General features: G+C 48.4%; 1 protein-coding gene across 1 annotated transcript in view; it reads left to right on the top strand.

Annotated features, from left to right (window-relative positions):
* Positions 1 to 18102, top strand: part of CDC5L (cell division cycle 5 like) — a 253851-nt gene that overhangs the window by 33915 nt on the left and 201834 nt on the right. The window contains exon 3 of the mRNA XM_030198760.1: positions 6285 to 6446. Coding sequence (XP_030054620.1) covers positions 6285 to 6446 — 162 coding nt within the window. The remainder of the gene's footprint in view (positions 1 to 6284; positions 6447 to 18102) is intronic.

Below are 18102 nucleotides of genomic sequence, written 5' to 3' on the forward strand. Positions count from 1 at the left end.
TATTCGCTTTCCTAGCCGCAGCAGCACACTGAGCAGAAGGTTTCAGTGTATCATCGACGACGACACCCAGATCCCTTTCTTGATCCGTAACTCCTAACGCAGAACCTTGCAAGACGTAGCTATAATTCGGGTTCCTCTTACCCACATGCATCACTTTGCACTTGTCAACATTGAACTTCATCTGCCACTTGCACGCCCATTCTCCCAGTCTCGCAAGGTCCTCCTGTAATCGTTCACACTCCTCCTGCGACTTGACGACCCTGAATAATTTTGTGTCATCGGCGAATTTAATTACCTCACTAGTTATTCCCATCTCTAGGTCATTTATAAATACATTAAAAAGCAACGGACCCAGCACAGACCCCTGCGGGACCCCACTAACTACCCTCCTCCACTGAGAATACTGGCCACGCAATCCTACTCTCTGCTTCCTATCTTTCAACCAGTTCTTAATCCATAATAATACCCTACCTCCGATTCCATGACTCTGCAATTTCTTCAGGAGTCTTTCGTGCGGCACTTTGTCAAACGCCTTCTGAAAATCCAGATATACAATATCAACCGGCTCCCCATTGTCCACATGTTTGCCTCCCCCCTCAAAAAAAATGCATTAGATTGGTGAGGCAAGACTTCCCTTCACTAAATCCGTGCTGACTTTGTCTCATCAGTCCATGTTTTTGTATATGCTCTGCAATTTTATTCTTAATAATAGCCTCCACCATCTTGCCCGGCACCGACGTCAGACTCACCGGTCTATAATTTCCCGGATCTCCTCTGGAACCCTTCTTAAAAATCGGAGTAACATTGGCTACCCTCCAGTCTTCCGGTACTACACTCGATTTTAGGGACAGATTGCATATTTCTAACAGTAGCTCCGCAAGTTCATTTTTTAGTTCTATTAATACTCTGGGATGAATACCATCAGGTCCCGGTGATTTACTACTCTTCAGCTTGCTGAACTGACCCATTACATCCTCCAAGGTTACAGAGAATTTGTTTAGTTTCTCCGACTCCCCCGCTTCAAATATTCTTTCCGGCACCGGTGTCCCCCCCAAATCCTCCTCGGTGAAGACCGAAGCAAAGAATTCATTTAATTTCTCCGCTGTGGCTTTGTCCTCCTTGATCGCCCCTTTAACACCATTTTCGTCCAGCGGCCCAACCGACTCTTTGGCCGGTTTCCTGCTTTTAATGTATCTAAAAAAATTTTTACTATGTATTTTTGCTCTTTGCTCTTCTATGTGTTTTCCCTTAAGCAGTGGTTATTTCTTTTTGGCTGTTAAGCCTCTAGAGGTGGAGGCCTGCTCCGTCTTCCAGCACTGAGCCCGGTTAGATCTCTGAGGGCGTTCTGGGGTTTTTGCATTGGCTTTGCTTCAGTCTACGAATGTGGTGCGCTGTTGATTTTTGCCGTTGCTGGCCTCCGCAGGTGTCATGCTGCCGTGCCTGTGTCTGCAGTTGGCAGGTTTTTGGTTACCGGGGAGTTTGCCGCTTTTCCTCTCTTAGGAACGGCTTGCGCATGCTTTGGGCTAGTTTCCTGAAGTTGTCCGTGGACTGCATCTTTGGCAAGCGGCATCTTCCAGTTTCTTCTGTTAACAGACTTCTGCCTTCCTTTGTTTCCACTTGTAGGGGTGATATGGGCGGCACGGAGAAACTGGGTGTCGGTATGGCATAGAAGATGGGTTTGTTCTCCTCTGTACTCATGCTGCTGTATCTGGTCGGTATTGAACTGTACAAACTTCTTCCCTTTTGGGTGTGGCTTGGGTAGTCTTGGTTGCCCAGTCTTAGGGCGTCAGGATTTTCTCCTGTCTGCCAGTGTTGACCCAGTTTTTTGTTGGGATTTTCCTTTAGTGATTTCGCTGTTTTGTGGCTCGGGGGCCCTGGTTCAGGGCTGTCCTCATGGCGCCGTCGTGGGAGTTAGACCGTGATAGGTGTGAAGCATTGGAGCTCGTTCCAGCGGAGGCTGTAGTTCAGCTCCGAGTGAGAGACCGTCAAGTCTTGCTCCGGCTGAAACCATCAAGCCCCGCTCCGCCAGGCACCGTCGAGCCTGGTTCCGGTTGAGACCGTTGAGCCGGGTTCTGGCTGGTACCGTCGATCCTGGCTCCGACTGAGACCGTCGGGCCTTGTTCCGACTGAGACCTTCGACCCTGGCTCCCCGGCTGAGGCCGTCGGGCCTTGTGCCGGCTGAGGCCGTCGGGCCTTGTGCCGGCTGAGGCCGTCTGGCTTTGTTCCGGCTGAGGCCGTCGGGCCTTGCTCCGGCTCAGGCCCTCGGGCCTTGCTCCTGCTGAGGCCGTCGGGCCTTGCTCTGGCTGCGCCGTTGGGCTTTGTTCCGGCTGAGGCCGTTGTTCCTGACTCCGGCTCGGGCCATAGAGATTTCAGCCAGCTAGAGCCTTCGACCCTGGCAAGACGTCGAGAGTGCTCCGGCTCATACCGTTGAGCTTTGTTCCGGCTCAGGCCGGAGAGCATTGTTTTGACTGAAGCAGGTAGGTACTGTTCTGGCTTTGGACAGCCTTCTTCCGGCAGAGGCCGGACAGCCTGGCTTCAGCTGAGGCCGTCGAGCTTGACTCCGGCTGAGACCGTCGAGCTTGGCTCCGGCTGAGGCCGTCGAGCTTGGCTCTGTCAGAGGCGGTCGGGACTTGCTTCGGCAGAGGCCGTTGGGCCTTGCTTAGACTGAGACCGACGGGCTTTGTTTCCTTTGGCTGAGGCCATCGGGTCTTGTTTCGGCGGAGACCGTCAGGCCTGGCACCGGCAGAGCTGATGAGCCTAGCTTCGGATGAAGCTGTCGTGGTTAGTCATCTATACTCCTCGAGTCTTGTTCTCCTGAACCCATCTGGCTTTGGCCTGGTTCTGGTTATTCTTTATATCAGGCCTTGTGCTGTTTTGGGACGGCAGAGTCTGCGTTTCTCGACACGCCCAGAATACTCTTTCAGGGGGCGGTCGAGTAATGCTTCGTCAAGCTCGGCATATGGGCCGGTCACTCGTTTTCTCCTCTTTCGTTGGATGGGTTATATTCCGCTAGGCTGAGTGGGGGAGCTAGCATGCTCTCTGCTGCTGGCAGATCTTGTCTGTTCCATCGAGGACTAAATGCGCGACCGTTTCTCCTCTTCTCGGAGTAGGGTGTTTGTCCATGTCTTGCAGTGTTGGACTGCTTTATGGATCAGTCGGACTGCTTTTATTGAGCGCCTGTCGACTTTTCTCCTTATTGGCTACAAGCTGGGAAGCTATAGGGCAGTAATTCTCTGCTGTACTTTACTGCTTCTCTTTGCGGGGCATACGATTTTCTTCCCTTGACAGCTTTAGTCGGGTTTTCCAGCAAGTAGACTTTCTCTGTAGTCAGTGACAGTTATTTCTCTCCTTTGGAAGGGTAGACTTCCCAGTACCGGGAGCATCTCGCTCTACTGTGGCCTATCACCATTTCTTTAGGTGGCAATTGATTAGGTGCTGAGTATTCAGCTTTATTAGTCTGGTCCTTTGCCTTTTCGGGCCTGCCGCGTGTTTATTTCATGTCACGCTAGCTCGGCTTTTCTATCTAGTCCGGTTGTCTCCATTGTTTGCTGTTGGGCAAGTTCATCGGTGGATCACTGATCTTCTTTGGGGAATGGGCCTCTCGTTCGCGACGGGTCACTCTGGTAGACATCTAGTTTTATGCTCTGGTTGTGCAGGGTCAGCTTTGACGCCTTGTGGGAGTCGGACTGGCAGTTTGCTCTGTTTTGCTGCTGTGGCTGTTAAATGGCTCTCTTACTAGGGTAAGGAACCAGACATTCTTGTTTTTCAGGAGTGATGTTTGTTCGTACAGGCAGGCTTCTCAGCTCGTGTCGTATTCCCAGTCCCGTAACAGATTGGAATGGCAAGAGACGCTTCTATCGTTCAGGCTGGTACGGTTTTAGGAAATTTTGAGATTCTACTTTTGTTCTGTCTCTTCTTCGAGAGGTACCCTTATCGATCTACGAGTGCCGGCTGGGAGATATATAGATTGTTTTCGGTGTTGGGGGGGTTTCTTTCCCTTCTGACCAACTTTCGCCTTTCCTCAGTCTGTGGATGGGCGAGCTTTTCAGTTGCAGGAGTCTGGTTCCCTGTTCTTGAATCACGTGGGGTGTGTTTTCCTGTTTTACCCGTGCTGGGTATGTCGTCCATTTCCTCTGAGGTTGTTGAGTTCTATTGTAGTTAGATCTACTCCGACCTCTGTTTGGAAGTTGAGTTGAGTCTGTCCTCAAACCTTTGGATATAAAGATCCCACCCTTCTTTGGGGACTGCTTTTGTACATCCCATTCGTCTCTGGATTGATCTGTGGGACGCTATGGAAGGTAAAATTAGGTCTTACCTGATAATTTTCTTTCCATTAGTCCCAACAGATCAATCCAGAGGCCCGCCCTTATGGTGTTTGGTGGATTAAGGTCCATGGCCATCAGAGGCATGTTTGTTCCTATTCTTCTCCTCTAGGTTCTCTCCTTCTTTAAGGGACCGTTGGACACGGACGGAGAACTACAGAACATGGAGTACTCTCATGTTGTCAGTTTGCCACTTAGGTGGTTTCCCTCCCGCTGGTGCGGTGGAGGAACGGCCTGCAAAGATGTTTTTGAGGCAGGAGTGAGCTTTGATGTTGGACTACTTGGCTTTTCACTTGCTTTGGTATCGACAATACTGAGAGTAAGATGGCTGCACGGGTCTACATATAGTAAAATTCTGGAGTTCTCTCTATCTCCACCTGCTGGTAGAGGGATACAACCCACTCGTCTCTGGATTGATCTGTTGGGACTAATGGAAAGAAAATTATCAGGTAAGACATAATTTTACCTTTCCCTCACTGAATTATGAATACAAATTTTTGTGTAACTCTACTAAATGTATGCAGCGCATTACAGGTATACAGTAAACACTTCCTGCTTTTTGAAGCCTAAATTCTAATAAAGAAAGATACAGAAGTAACACATGCAAAATAAAGGTTCCTGTCCCGTAAGAGTTAAAATCAGTAGACAGAACCTAAGTGTAGCACTTCCAAAAGCCACAAGACAGACGAGAAGGTCCTTGTGTACAGACGACATCATGCTTTAGCGCTTAGGAGCCCGCCTCAGGAGTAAAGCTGTGTGAGTACACAGACTCTGTATACAGACTTTTTTCAAAGCACAAACATCCATGATTATCAGGGGAAGGCACTGCAACAGCAGAACTTAACACAGTATAAATTAACCTTGGAAAAGCTTTTGGTGATTCTGAAAGAGTAGGGCCAGCTGAGAGCAGTGAGGCCTCTAATACTGCTTTGCCCAGTTGGTGTTTTCCTTTATTGTTGCCTTCCTGGGCAGCGAGCTCTGGAACGCTCTCCCTAGACCTATCCGAGCAATCCATGACCACCTTCCATTCAGGAAAACACTAAAAGCCCATTTATTCAAGCAAGCCTACCCAAAAGACCCAGATTAATCTTTTGAACCCATCTACCTTACATATACCGATGAGAAAACAACATTGACCCAGACTCTCTCTCCCACCTTACCTTCCTCTCTATCACCTGTCTCTACGTACCCATCCATCCTATTACTACCCATCCATCATATTACTATGTTATACTTAATTTCCTACTCTGTGTTACCTATGTAAGCCGCATTGAGCCTGCTTTTAGTGGGAAAGTGCGGGATACAAATGTAATAAATAAATAAATATTGACATTTTCTAATGGTCAGTCAACAGTGGCCTTCTGAGTTTTCTCATCGGAGTAGGATTGAAATCAGTAAGCTTGGCAACTATGATCCTCAGTTACAGAGCAACAAACATTGTAAAGATAACACCTTTGTTTTTCCAGAGAGGCCCAGTCATCTAAAGTACTTCAGAGATCTACAGTATTGTTTTAATGAGCAATATTTTGATGATAGGTGGTCTGCAGAGAGACAGCACTGAAATATTAATTCTGATGACTTCTGTTCTACTAATGTGGTGCTTCTCCAACATCGCCTGGAGTCACACCTAACTAACGAGGATTTCAGGATATCCATAATGAATTTGTGTGAGCGAGAATTAGATATGAGAGGCATTTATTATGTGCAAGTTTATTTCATGCATATTCATTGTGGATATTCTGAAATCCTAACTGGATAGGTGTGCCTCCAGGGAATGATGGAGGAACATTGTAATAGATGTAATGGCATTTATTGGAGGTAAAACGTTTTCCTGAAATTTGTCATTGTGATAGGTTGTTACCTTAATATGCTGCTATACCATTAGGCTGTGCCACTTTTGTAATCCTTTCACTGAATAGATACACCATTTTAGATTTGGTGCTTGTTCTACTTCTAAAACAGGTACGAATGGCTGGATCCAAGCATCAAAAAGACAGAATGGTCACGTGAAGAAGAGGAAAAATTATTACATCTAGCCAAACTAATGCCAACCCAGTGGAGAACCATAGCACCAATCATTGGAAGAACAGCTGCACAGTGTTTAGAACATTATGAATTCCTACTGTAAGTAAACTGGCTTAAAATCATTCTGTTTTATTATGAGCAATATTTTTACTATAGGGTATTACATGCTTAAGCTGCATTGTCCTCTTTAAAAAGAGTGATGATTTATAAAACAGAGAATGCCTACAGCGGAATCTGTACTTCAAAGTGATTTAACCTTCAGTTTCCATCATCAGTCTGCTTTATGCTCTTTTCAAGTTTTAGATCCTTTCTTAGAAGGTCATTTTCTATTCCTCTTCATCCTGCTAGGCCAGTCAAGACAAATGGGTTTATGTCACTTTGTCAGCAAGTGTAAGCAGAGAAGACAACTTTACTTTGACATTACTACTGCCTATAAGGTGCTTGTGAGGGAGTCAGTGATATAGTGGCAGGTTTCCTTAAGAACACTCCCTCACTGGTGTTGTAGTTAAATCACCTTATGGCAGGTGGCGCTAACCTGCTAAGTCAGAGGGATGTGGCTCAGGCAGCGAGGTGAATAATTGTCCTGGAGCAGAACAGACCAGGGAGAGTTGGCTGGGCTGCAGTACCTGTGGAGGAATCCTAGGGAGGCAAGGGAGTGCCAAACAGTTCTTCAGCAAGCGGAAGGAATTTGATTGGAGGGGGGGAGGGGTCAATGCTCTTGGTTAGCTATGGTTAGGTCATCAGCTGCTTTACATGCTTTCTCCTTGTTCTGCTTCCCTGGACAGTATATATGAAGCAGTTATTTGGTGCTTGCTTCATACTTTCACTTCCCACTACTTCTTGGACCAGTCTTTTAGTCAATCTGCCCTGTCCAACCAGTCTCTCTAATTTCAGCAATTCTTGCATCTTAACCTGTGAACAGGATACTTCTGAGGAATGGCCAAATTGCCTATAACACTAAGGGGCCATAATAATAAGCCAGGCATTAGAATAGTGCACTAAGCTGTAGTACACACAGTTCTAACCTATATAATGAAAAAAAAAAAAAGCTTACTTCTGGTGCAGTAAATTAATAGCATTTAAAAATGTGTACTGGCAGAAAATAAAACAGAAAAACAAGGGAGTTGCGTGATCAACAGGACTCTTCCAACAATCCAAGGAGGCGTAATGAAGAAACAAAGTATCAAACATATAAATGACAAGTGACCGACTCACCTGCAAATGCGCAGTAGAGACTTCTGTCTCTGTCCCGCCCTCGCGTCAAGACGTGATGACGTCAGAGGGCGGAACAGAGAGGGAAACGGAGTCGGACTGTTGGACGCTGCCGCTGGAGCCTGGAAACGAACATCGTGCGCACCAACGTCCACTCTCCCCCCCCATCCCCGCTGCCGCTCCCACCCCCCTCCGTATCGGGCCCCCTGCACTGACCTGACAGCGCCTCTCACCTCCGTGTGGAAGTGCTGCAGGCAGCAGCAGAGCGATCTGCTGCCTATAGCGCTTTCACACGGAGGTGAGAGGCGCTGTCAGGTCAGTGCAGGGGGCCCGGCACGGAAGGGGGAGGGAGCAGCGGCGAGGAGGGTAGCTGGACATGGGGGAGGGCAGGGGGGAGAAGGCATGGTTGCTGGACATGGGGTGAGAGCAGGGTAGAGAGGAGGGTTGCTGGACATGGGGGGAGGGCAGGGTTGGTTGGCGGGGGAAGGGGGGAGGCCAAGGGAAAGAGGAGGGGTTGCTGGATATGGGGGGAAGGATCGGTGGACGGGGTGAGGCCAGGGGACGGAGGAGGGTTGCTGGACATGGGGGGGGGGGGCAGGGGAGAGAGGATGGTTGCTGGACGGGGAGGGGGAGGCCAGGGATACAGGATGGCTGCTGAACATGGGGGGGAGGGCAGAGGAGAGAGCAGGGTTGCTGGACATGGATCGGGGGAGGGGAGGGCAGGGGAGAGAGGTGGTTTGCTGCACATGGATGGATGGAGGTGAGAATTATTACATTTTGCAAAACACAAATCTCGCCCGTTTTAACGGGCTTAACGGCTAGTTCAATATTAAAGTAGGACTCAACATATTTTTTTTTTTTTTAATGTTTTAGACTCCTGATGCAGGCACTTTGCCGAAACACAGTGCCTTGTGGAGTCCTACTTTAATATTGAATATAGACTTTATTTCTTCTTTACGCCTCCTTGGTTTGTTGGAAGAGTCCTATTGATCATGCTACTCCCTTGTTTACCTACCTAATTTTGTAGCAGATCTTGTTTCTCCACCTCTGTGGTTGTTTATTGTAGAAAATAAAACAGCAAACACCACTGCAGTGACATGCCAAAATTTACTACATCTGGCAATTTTGTCTCCTCTTGATTGTACATGAGCAGGAATTGGCTCATGCACTTAACAGGAAGAGGGATATAAAGAAATCCCTGGTGGTTCAGTGGGCACCAGATCCCACCCACAAAGAGCTCTCTGGTGGCTCAAATGGTTCCCTTTCAACTTTGGGGTTGGGAGGCAGGAACCAGTGGGCATTTCTCCTACCTTCCAGCACCAGTGTGGGTGTGTGGGGTCAGGGGCCTATATCCTGCTTGAGCCACCAGAGAGCTCTTTAGGAGTAAGGTTGAGAATCCATTGCTTGTTTGGGCCACCAGGGTCTTCCTTGTGGGACATGAGGGGAGAGGGGTGGGGTGGGGTGGTCGGGCCCACCTGAGCTACTGTTAGAGGTTCTTGCAAGGGAAGGAGGTCAGGGGTGTCTGGTACACCGTGGAAGTCTGCCGAGAAGGCTCATCTGAAATGAAGTGCTTCACTTAGATGGCCGTTTTACTCCCATGCAGGAATCTTTATTCCAGCACTGCGGAGGAAGCAGTGATGTCATCTCTGATGGCAGGCAAAGTCCTGAGCTCCTTCTTCCTCTTAGAAACATGATGGCAGATAAAGGCCATATGACCCATCCAGTCTGCCCATCCTCTGTAGCTCCTAATTCTTCCTGTTCCTAAGCGATCCCACATGCTTATCCTATGCCTTTTTAAATTCTGGAACAGTCCTCGACTCCACCACCTCCACTGGGAGGCTATTCCATGCCTCCACCACCCTTTCTGTGAAATAACACTTCCTTAGGTTACACCTAAGCCTATTCCCTCTTAACTTTGTTATATGCCCTCTCATTCCAGAGCTCTCCTTTATTTGAAAAAGGCTCTCTTCCTGTACATAAATGCCCTTGAGATATTTAAATGTTTCTCTCTCCCTCCTCTCTTCCAGCGTATACATGTTGAGGTACCTGTCCCTGTAATTTTGCATTCAAGACCACTTACTAATTTCATAGCCGCCCTCTGGACCGACTCCATCCTGTTTATATCTTTCCGTAGGTGCTGTCTCCAGAACTGTACGCAGTACTCCAAGTGAGGCCTCACCACAGATTTATAGAACTTCACTATCACTTCCTTTTTCCTGCTGGTCATGCCTCTCTTTATGCACCCAAGCATCCTTCTGGCTTTGGCCGTTGCTTTTTCTACCTGTTTGAAAGCTTTAAGGTCATCAGACACAATCACCCCCAAGTCCCGCTCTTCCTTCGCACACTGAAGCACTACACCCCCTGTACTGTACTGTTCCCTCAGATTTTTGCGACCCAAGTGCATGACCCTGCATTTTTTGGGATTAAACCTTAGTTGCAAAATATTGGTCCATTCCTCTAGCTTCGCTAGGTCCTTCCTCATGTCATTCACACCTTCCAGGGTGTTACCCTGTTGCAGAGTTTAGTATGATCCACAAAAAGACAAACCTTACCAGACAGCCCTTCCGCAATATCGCTCACAAAGATGTTAAAAAGAGCCGGCCATAGGACCGATCCCTGCTATACTCCACTGACGACATCTTTTTCTTCAGAGCAAGCTCCATTTACCACCACCCTCTGTCTCCTACCATTTTTACCCAATCAGTTACTCTAGGTCCCATAGCGAGGGCACTTAATTTATTTATCAGTCACCTGTGCGGAACCATGTCAAAGGCTTTGCTGAAATCTAAGTATACCACATCAAGCGCCCCTCCCACATCCAAGTGTTTGGTCACCCAGTCGAAGAAGACAGATTCGTCTGACATGACCTGCCACTAGTGAAGCCATGCTGCCTCGGGTCCCGCATTCCATGCAGTTCAAGAAATGCCACAATCCTCCTCCTTAGAAGCATTTCCATTAGTTTATTCACCACTGAGGTCAGACTGACAGGTCTGTAATTCCCAAACTCCTCCTTACTTCCACTCTTGTGCAAAGGAACACATCCGCCCTTCTCCAGTCCACCGGGACCTCTCCAGTTTCTAAGGAAGCATTGAAGAGGTCCGTCAGCGGAGCCGACAGAACTTCTCCGAGTTCCTTAAGCACCCTCGGGTGTATCCCATCAGGCCCCATCGCTCTGTCTACTTTTAGTTGGGCAAGCTCCTCGCGAACACAGTCCTCCGTAAACGGGTCTTGGTCTACCATACATCCATCCCCTTTAGCCTTTGTTTTCTGCAACCCTACCCCTGGTCCTTCATTTATGAACACAGAGCTAAAATAATCATTAAGCAGTTCAACTTTATCCTTATCATCTTCCACATATTTCTCTCCCTCAGCTTTGAGCCTCACAATGCTATTATGGCACATAAGTTCATAAGTAATGCCACACTGGGAAAAGACCAAGGGTCCATTGAGCCCAGCGTCCTGTCCCCGACAGCGGCCAATCCAGGCCAAGGGCACCTGGCAAGCTTCCCGAACGTACAAACATTCTATACATGTTATTCCCGGAATTGTGGATTTTTCCCATTTAGTAGCGGTTTATGGACTTGTCCTTTAGGAAACCGTCTATTCCCCTTTTAAACTTTGCCAAGCTAACCGCCTTCACCATGTTCTCTGGCAACGAATTCCAGAGTTTAATTACGCGTTGGGTGAAGAAAAAGTTTCTCTGATTTGTTTAAAATTTACTACACTGTAGTTTCTTTGCATGCCCCCTAGTCCTAGTATTTTTGGAAAGCGTGAACAGACGCTTCACATCCACCTGTTCCACTTCACTCATTATTTTATATACCTCTATCATGTCTCCCCTCAGCCGTCTCTTCTCCATATCTGAAAAGGTCGTGTCTCCCAATTTTACCGTATTAGCTATCTTTTCCTGCATTTGCCGCTTCGCTTTCCTGATAGCTTTTCCACCTTCTCTTTGCTTATTTAGGTATTCTTTCCTGTCTTCATCTTTCTGAGTCGTCTTATAACGTGCAAAGGCTAGCCTCCTTTCCCTTATCTTTTCAGCTACTACATTCGAGTACCAGAGAAGCCTTCTTTTCTTCTTACTTTTATGTAATTTTCTAACATAAAGGTTAGTCGCCTTTAATATAGCTCCTTTCAGTCTTGTCCATTGCTGTTCTACATCCTTCAGCTGTTCCCATCCCGCTAACTGTTCCTTGAGAAACTCCCCCATCTCGGCAAAGTTAGTTCCTTTGAAATCCAGGACCTTCAATCTCGAGTGAGCCCTCTCTGCTGTTTTAATATTGAATCATACCATACGATGATCATTAGATGCCAAATGGTCCGCCACCTCGACGTCAGAAACGTACTTTCCATTCGTAAGCACCAGGTCCAGAACAGCTCCATTCCGTGTCGGTTCCGTTACCCACTGCTGGAACAATTCTTCCTTTAGGTAATCTAAGATCTCTTTGCGTATAGATGACCCTGCAGCCGGGACACCCCAATCAACATCCGGCATATTGAAGTGACCTATCAGTAGTACTTCCCCTTTCCTAGCTATCTTGCGGATGTCTTCAATTAAGTCTCTGTCCATTTCCTCCGACTGTGAGGGAGGTCTGTATATCACTCTGATATAGATACATTTTCCTATCCCTCCTTCCAGTTTAACCCACAGCGCTTCTTCCATACCCTACATGTCCTGCAGTTCTGTCACTTGGATATCATTCTTAGCATATAATGCCACACCTCCACCCCTTTTTTCCTACTCTGTCCTTCCTGAATAGATTATAGCCAGGTATAGCAACATCCCAGTCATGGTTCTCTGCGAACCACGTCTCCGTGACCGCCACTAAATCCAAGTCCGCTTCCATCATTGTAGCCTCAAGGTCTGGAAGTTTGTTTCCCATACTACGGGCATTGGTATTCAAGGTTCTCCAGATTATACTCTTTTTATTCTCGTCTATAGAGGCATTAGATGTCCTACCTTCCTTGGGGTTAATTATGGCTTCGTGGCCTTTTATACCTATCCCCATCAATTTTAGTTTAAAGCCCTCTTTAGTCCTTTAGCCTGCCTGTTGCTGAAGACACTCCTTCCCTTCCTTGACAGATGGACACCATCACCACTCAGTACCTCTTGGAAAATCATCCCATGGTCTACGAAACCAAAGCACTCTCGTCGGCACCAACCACGCAGCCACGCATTTATCTCCAAGATGCGAGCTTCTCTCATTTGACCTTTTCCTTCGACAGGGAGGATCGATGAGAACACTGCCGGCGCACTTAGATGCTTCACCCTCTGACCCAAAGCAACGAAGTCTCGTATGATGCATTCAGTAGGAAACTTAGCTGTATTATTTGTGCCAACATGGATGAGTAACAAAGGAGCGTGGTCCGTAGGCTTGATGAGTCTAGGCAATCTTTCCACAATATCGCAAATCTTGGCACCAGGCAGACAGCACACCTCTCTGGACAACATATCTGGCCCCTGAGAAGTGAAGGTCCAACCACCACTACCTTTCGCTTTCTTTGGGCCAATTGTCCAGCTGTGAGGGCATTTTTGATCATTGTTTCCTCCTGGTTTTTTTTTTAGATATTTTTAGCTCCTCTACCTCTAAGGCTGTGAACCGATTCTTTAGCTGAATAGAAGGTGGAGTCGGAGGATTGATTTTAGTTTTGATTGTTTCAATCCCTACTTGTCGGCAGCCATTGCAGCATAAAAAGGAGCTGTTTGCTTTCAGTAGCATCCTTTGAAGGCTTGCGCCTTTTTTGTGGGTTCTTTTCCTCACAGCTTTTGTTTAATAACCCTTTAGTGACCAGTGTTCCTGTAATAAGCCATATAGGAACAGATTGATGAGAACATTGGACAATAAAGGGTGAGGACATAACACTAATTAACCTGGATGGGGGTCAACATCAGGAAATGCACCATCTCAATTTGGCTGGCAGATTGCATTTCCTTCACTTATGCTCAGGCGGGTCTGACCTTGGACGGTAATGTCACAGTTCATAATGTCAGAGCCATGGCTGCGTCGGTAGCCCACTTGAGATCAGGCTCCAGTGAGAAATCTGCAAGGCTACAAACGTGGTCTTCACATCTCACTAACCTTGAGTAGGACACCTGACGTGACAGTCTCTACATCGTTCTCCACCAGCTTATGAAAGCTCCTTTTGAGCCACTGAATTCCTGCCATCTGAAGTACTTGACCTAGAAGATCGTTTCTTTGGTGGCTGTTACTTCAGCTCGTAGGGTCAGTGAGCTTCAGGTCTTAGTAGTGGATGCACTTTATATTAGGTTTCGTCTCAACAGAGTAGTCCTTCACATGCACCCTAAGTTCCTGCAGAAAGTGGTGTCAGAGTTCCATCTGAACCAGTCAATTGTCTTGCCAACATTCTTTCCCCGACCTCAAGCCCATCCTGGCGAAAGCAGCTTGCACACCTTGGACTGCAAGAGAGCACTGGCCTACTACTTGGAGCGGACAAAGCCCCACAGACAGTCCAACCAACTTTTTGTTTCTTTGATCCCAGGTTTGAGCAGTCAGTGTTGCAGAATCTGTTTAGGGTCTAGAATCCAACTTCACCCTCCTGGGCCCATTTTATTCTGTTCCAGGCTGCACTCTCATTCAGATTGTATATAGAGCCACCAAAGAGGAAACTAGCCATTTGACACAGCATGTGAACAAGCAGGCCGCAAAGCCGCATCACAGTACAATGCCTTAAAGGCATAGCATACAGTAAGAACCCAGCATCCATGCCCTGCGTGCCACCAAGGTTACGTAAACACATGCTGAAAGGATATCCGGCCAACCCGCCCTGCCATGCTGACTAAGTCTATCGGCAACACCTAATCAAAGCTGAGCAGAGATCTGCACTCAAAAAAGGATGCCGTGCCAAGATGGCAGCCATGAGTGAAAGACTGATACGGAGACCACCAAAAACTCTGCCAATGTCCCCGCCGACCAACACAGGAAGGCACCCTTGGAAAATCGGCAGAATGAGTGCCAGAGACCGCTGATTGTCAGGGGAGAGCCGTGACAGTGCGGGTACAGCCTATTAACAGCAGGCAGTGGCAGGCAAGAAGGCACATAACTGACAGGCGCAACGATAATTGGAGAGAGAGGCAGAGCTACCGAAGGAACGGTGCAAAAGCACATACTGTCCAAAGCAGCACACAGACCTTCTCCAGAAAGCATCAGCAAACATGAATGAAAATACAGGCAAGCACTTACAGAGCAGAAGACCACTGTAGATAGAGGCAGACCAACTGAAGAAATGATGCAAAATCACCTACTGCCCACAGCAGGACCCACTCTGCTAACCATTTTTTTTGCCAAAGAGGCAGGAGTCCCAATTAACATGTGTCTGGTCAAGAACACAGACATACAGGAAGTTGCATCAGAAGGATGGGACAGGTCAGAGGGGAAAGGCCCACTGTATGACGGAGGCAGCCAGTGAGTGAGGCTGCCGCTGCTGCAGCAGAACCGAAGACTTAAGTTACATGTAACAAAGAGCAAGCAGGCAAGGCCAGGAAAGGGTGGGGGGAAGACACTGGACTGTGCGGGGACAGAGGGAGGGGGGAGAGGAACTGGATGCTGGGTAACAAGTACTGCATGAGAATCTGGAGTCTCCAAAAATATGGACTGACCCGATCCCCGAGCAGTCCAGATTTTTGGACTTTCTACCATATCACCACCATTTCATCCCTCATCTGCTAAAGATCTTGTTTCATGACTGCCATGAAGATCTTGTATCAGAGACCAAGAAATCCCACCCTTATTGAGTTCACCTGCCAACACCAGGGATTCAGAGTCAGAAGCTGATTCCAGGACTGGTGACGTATGGTGGTAAGCAGCCTTTCCTGATGCTTAGAGAGCAGCTTGAAAGAGTCTTTAAGTTCATTCATTTTTTATTGATGAGCCAGCTTGCAGGGGGAGCCCTTGGAGGCTACTGGAGGCAAGGAAGCCCCCTTCTTGCTGGAGTTTGTGCTTTTAATGCCCAAAGCCTTTTTGTTGAAATGGGCAGGGGGCCCTCAGGGCACTGACATCTCCTCCTCCGCCCCGGGACCTCTCTCCTTTCAGCTATTTTTTTTTTTTAGGCTCAAGCGGCTCTGAGTTGAGACTTTAGATGTGAATGATATTTTATTCATGGAGGACAGTCTCATACCCGTGGGATACGCTGGACGCGGGATTAAGAGTGGTGCAGGCGATGTCGCGCCTGTTCTCTCTGCCGTCGTCATACTTAAGAGTCCCTACAGCTGCCTGCCCAATGCAAATTCTTTGATTACGATGGTCACTAAGACGACCACCCTACCGGTCGAGGGTGGTACGGCGCTGAAGGATCCCTAGAATCGTAAACTGGAGTTGCCCCTCAAACCTTTGTGTGAGGTGGCGGCATTAGGTCTCCAGGCATCCGTGTGTGACTCATATGCAGCCCGGGCATGCCTATCATGGGTTCAGAAGACTTCCTCTACGGATAAACTCATTGTTTTTTGTCGGCCTTGGAGTCTGGACTAGTTTACTTGGTGGATCTGCTTTATGATCTACTGTGGGCTTTGGCGAAGCAGGTGTCATTGGCAGTGACAGCATGCCAATGGATTTGGTTGCAGCATTGAGTGGCTGATATGGCCTCTAAGTCGCGTCTGGCACGGCTGCTCTTCAGAGGTTAACTTCTCTTTGGGAAGATCTGGAGAAGATTGTTAAGGTGCTGGGCGATTCTGAACAACACCTGCCCAAGGATAAGCCCAGGATGAGCTCACTTCCTGCTGTGTCCCTCTTGCAGTTCAGGGAGGCGAGGTGCTGCCATCCAGGGAGATCTGGGACCTTCCAGAGAATGTGTTTTATGCAGAAACTGAGCCCTTCGTGGAGAGCGCTGTCCTTCGGCTTCAGCCTTGAGAACACAGCTGGTGACACGAGGCACCCATTGATGGGGCCCATCCCCTACGAATTGTTGGGGGATGGCAGTCCCACTTCCTGGGGGAATGGGCCATGGTAACTTCAGATGAGCGGGTCTTGGAGGACTTTTGAGACGGCTACAAGCTCGAGTTCACGTCTCGTTACGGATTTTTTCTGGAGTTTCCCTGCAGGACCATCACCAATGTGGACGCAGTTTGAGAAACCCTGGCAGACTTACGGCAGCTGGAGGCAGTATGGCCAGTGCCCCCAGAGGAGTGTGGACTAGGCCGTTACTCCATCTACCTTGTGATCCCTAAAAAGGGGATTGGGGGAGTAGCCTAGTGGTTAGTGCAGCAGACTTTGATCCTGAGGAACTGGGTTCGATTCCCACTGCAGCTCCTTGTGACTGTGGGCAAGTCACTTAACCCTCCATTGTCCCAGGTACAAAATAAGTACTTGTATATATGTAAACCGCTTTGAATGTAGTTGCAAAATACCACAGAAAGGCGGTATATCAAGTCCCATTTCCCTTCCCTCTTCAGCCTGTCCTGGACCTCAAGTTTATGAACAAGGCCTTGCGTTTAGACATTGCAGTGGTTTAGCCGGGGGAGTTCTTGACCGCTCTCGATGAGTCCTATCTGCACACTCCTATCTGACTTCCTCATCAGCATTTCCTTCCCTTTATGGTACTCAATCAACACTTTCAGTTCCAGGCCATGCCCTTTGGCCTGGCTACAGCGCCCTGGACTTTTTCCAAGGTCATGGTAGTCATCGCAGCCTTACTCTGGAAGAAGGGAGTTCTCATTCGGGCGCCGTCCTACGAAGAAAGTCTAAAGGTGACAGACAGAGTGATTGGGCTATTACAGTCCCTTGGCTGGATGATCAATTTCCCCAAATGCCACCTGTCTCCCTCGCAATCTCTGGACTACCTAGGTGTGATTTTCGACACTCGGGCAGGGATGGTGTCCCTGCTGGCTGCGCGCAGGCTGAATCTTCTGGACCAGCTGGAGAGCTTGCTGCGGATTCCGGCTCCTTAGGCCTCAGATTATGTCCAGATGTTGGGGTCCATGGCGTCCATGTTGAATGTGGTGCTGTGGGCTAGTAGCCACATTTGTCCCCTGCAGTTGTTTCTGCTCAGCTGGTGGTCTCTTTTGGAGGATTACATGGTCAAAGTGTTGTGTACTCTGCATGCGTGGCGGGCGATGTGCTGATGGATGCTGCCGCAGAGTCTGCAACGGGGCTTTCTCCTAGCGGCACCAGATTGGGTGGTGGTCACTACTGACGCCTTCCCTCGCCAGTTGGGGAGCCTATTGTCTCGGGCATACAACCCAAGGGACATGGTCCTTAGTGGAAGCGGCCTGGCCAATTGATTGGCTGGAGCTATGGTCAATTTGCGTGGCGCTCCGGGAGTTTCTGGTTCTTTTACTTGATTTTCAAGTTCGGGTCCTATCAGACAATGCAGTGGTGTTAGCCTACGTGAACAGGCAAGGAGGCACCAGGAGCTGACTCTGTCATGAAAAGCGTACCTCCTCTGCCACTGGGCGGAAGCTTACTTAGCTCTCCTGTCGGCGGCAAACATTGCGGGGGTTTGCAAACGTTTAGTCGAACTTCCTCAGTCGACACAAGCTGAACCCAGGGGAATGGGAGCTCTTGACGGAGGCTTTCGAGCAGATCATGGA

Source organism: Microcaecilia unicolor, chromosome 3 (assembly GCF_901765095.1).
Source record: "Microcaecilia unicolor chromosome 3, aMicUni1.1, whole genome shotgun sequence".
In the NCBI taxonomy this organism is placed as follows: Eukaryota; Metazoa; Chordata; class Amphibia; order Gymnophiona; family Siphonopidae; genus Microcaecilia; species Microcaecilia unicolor.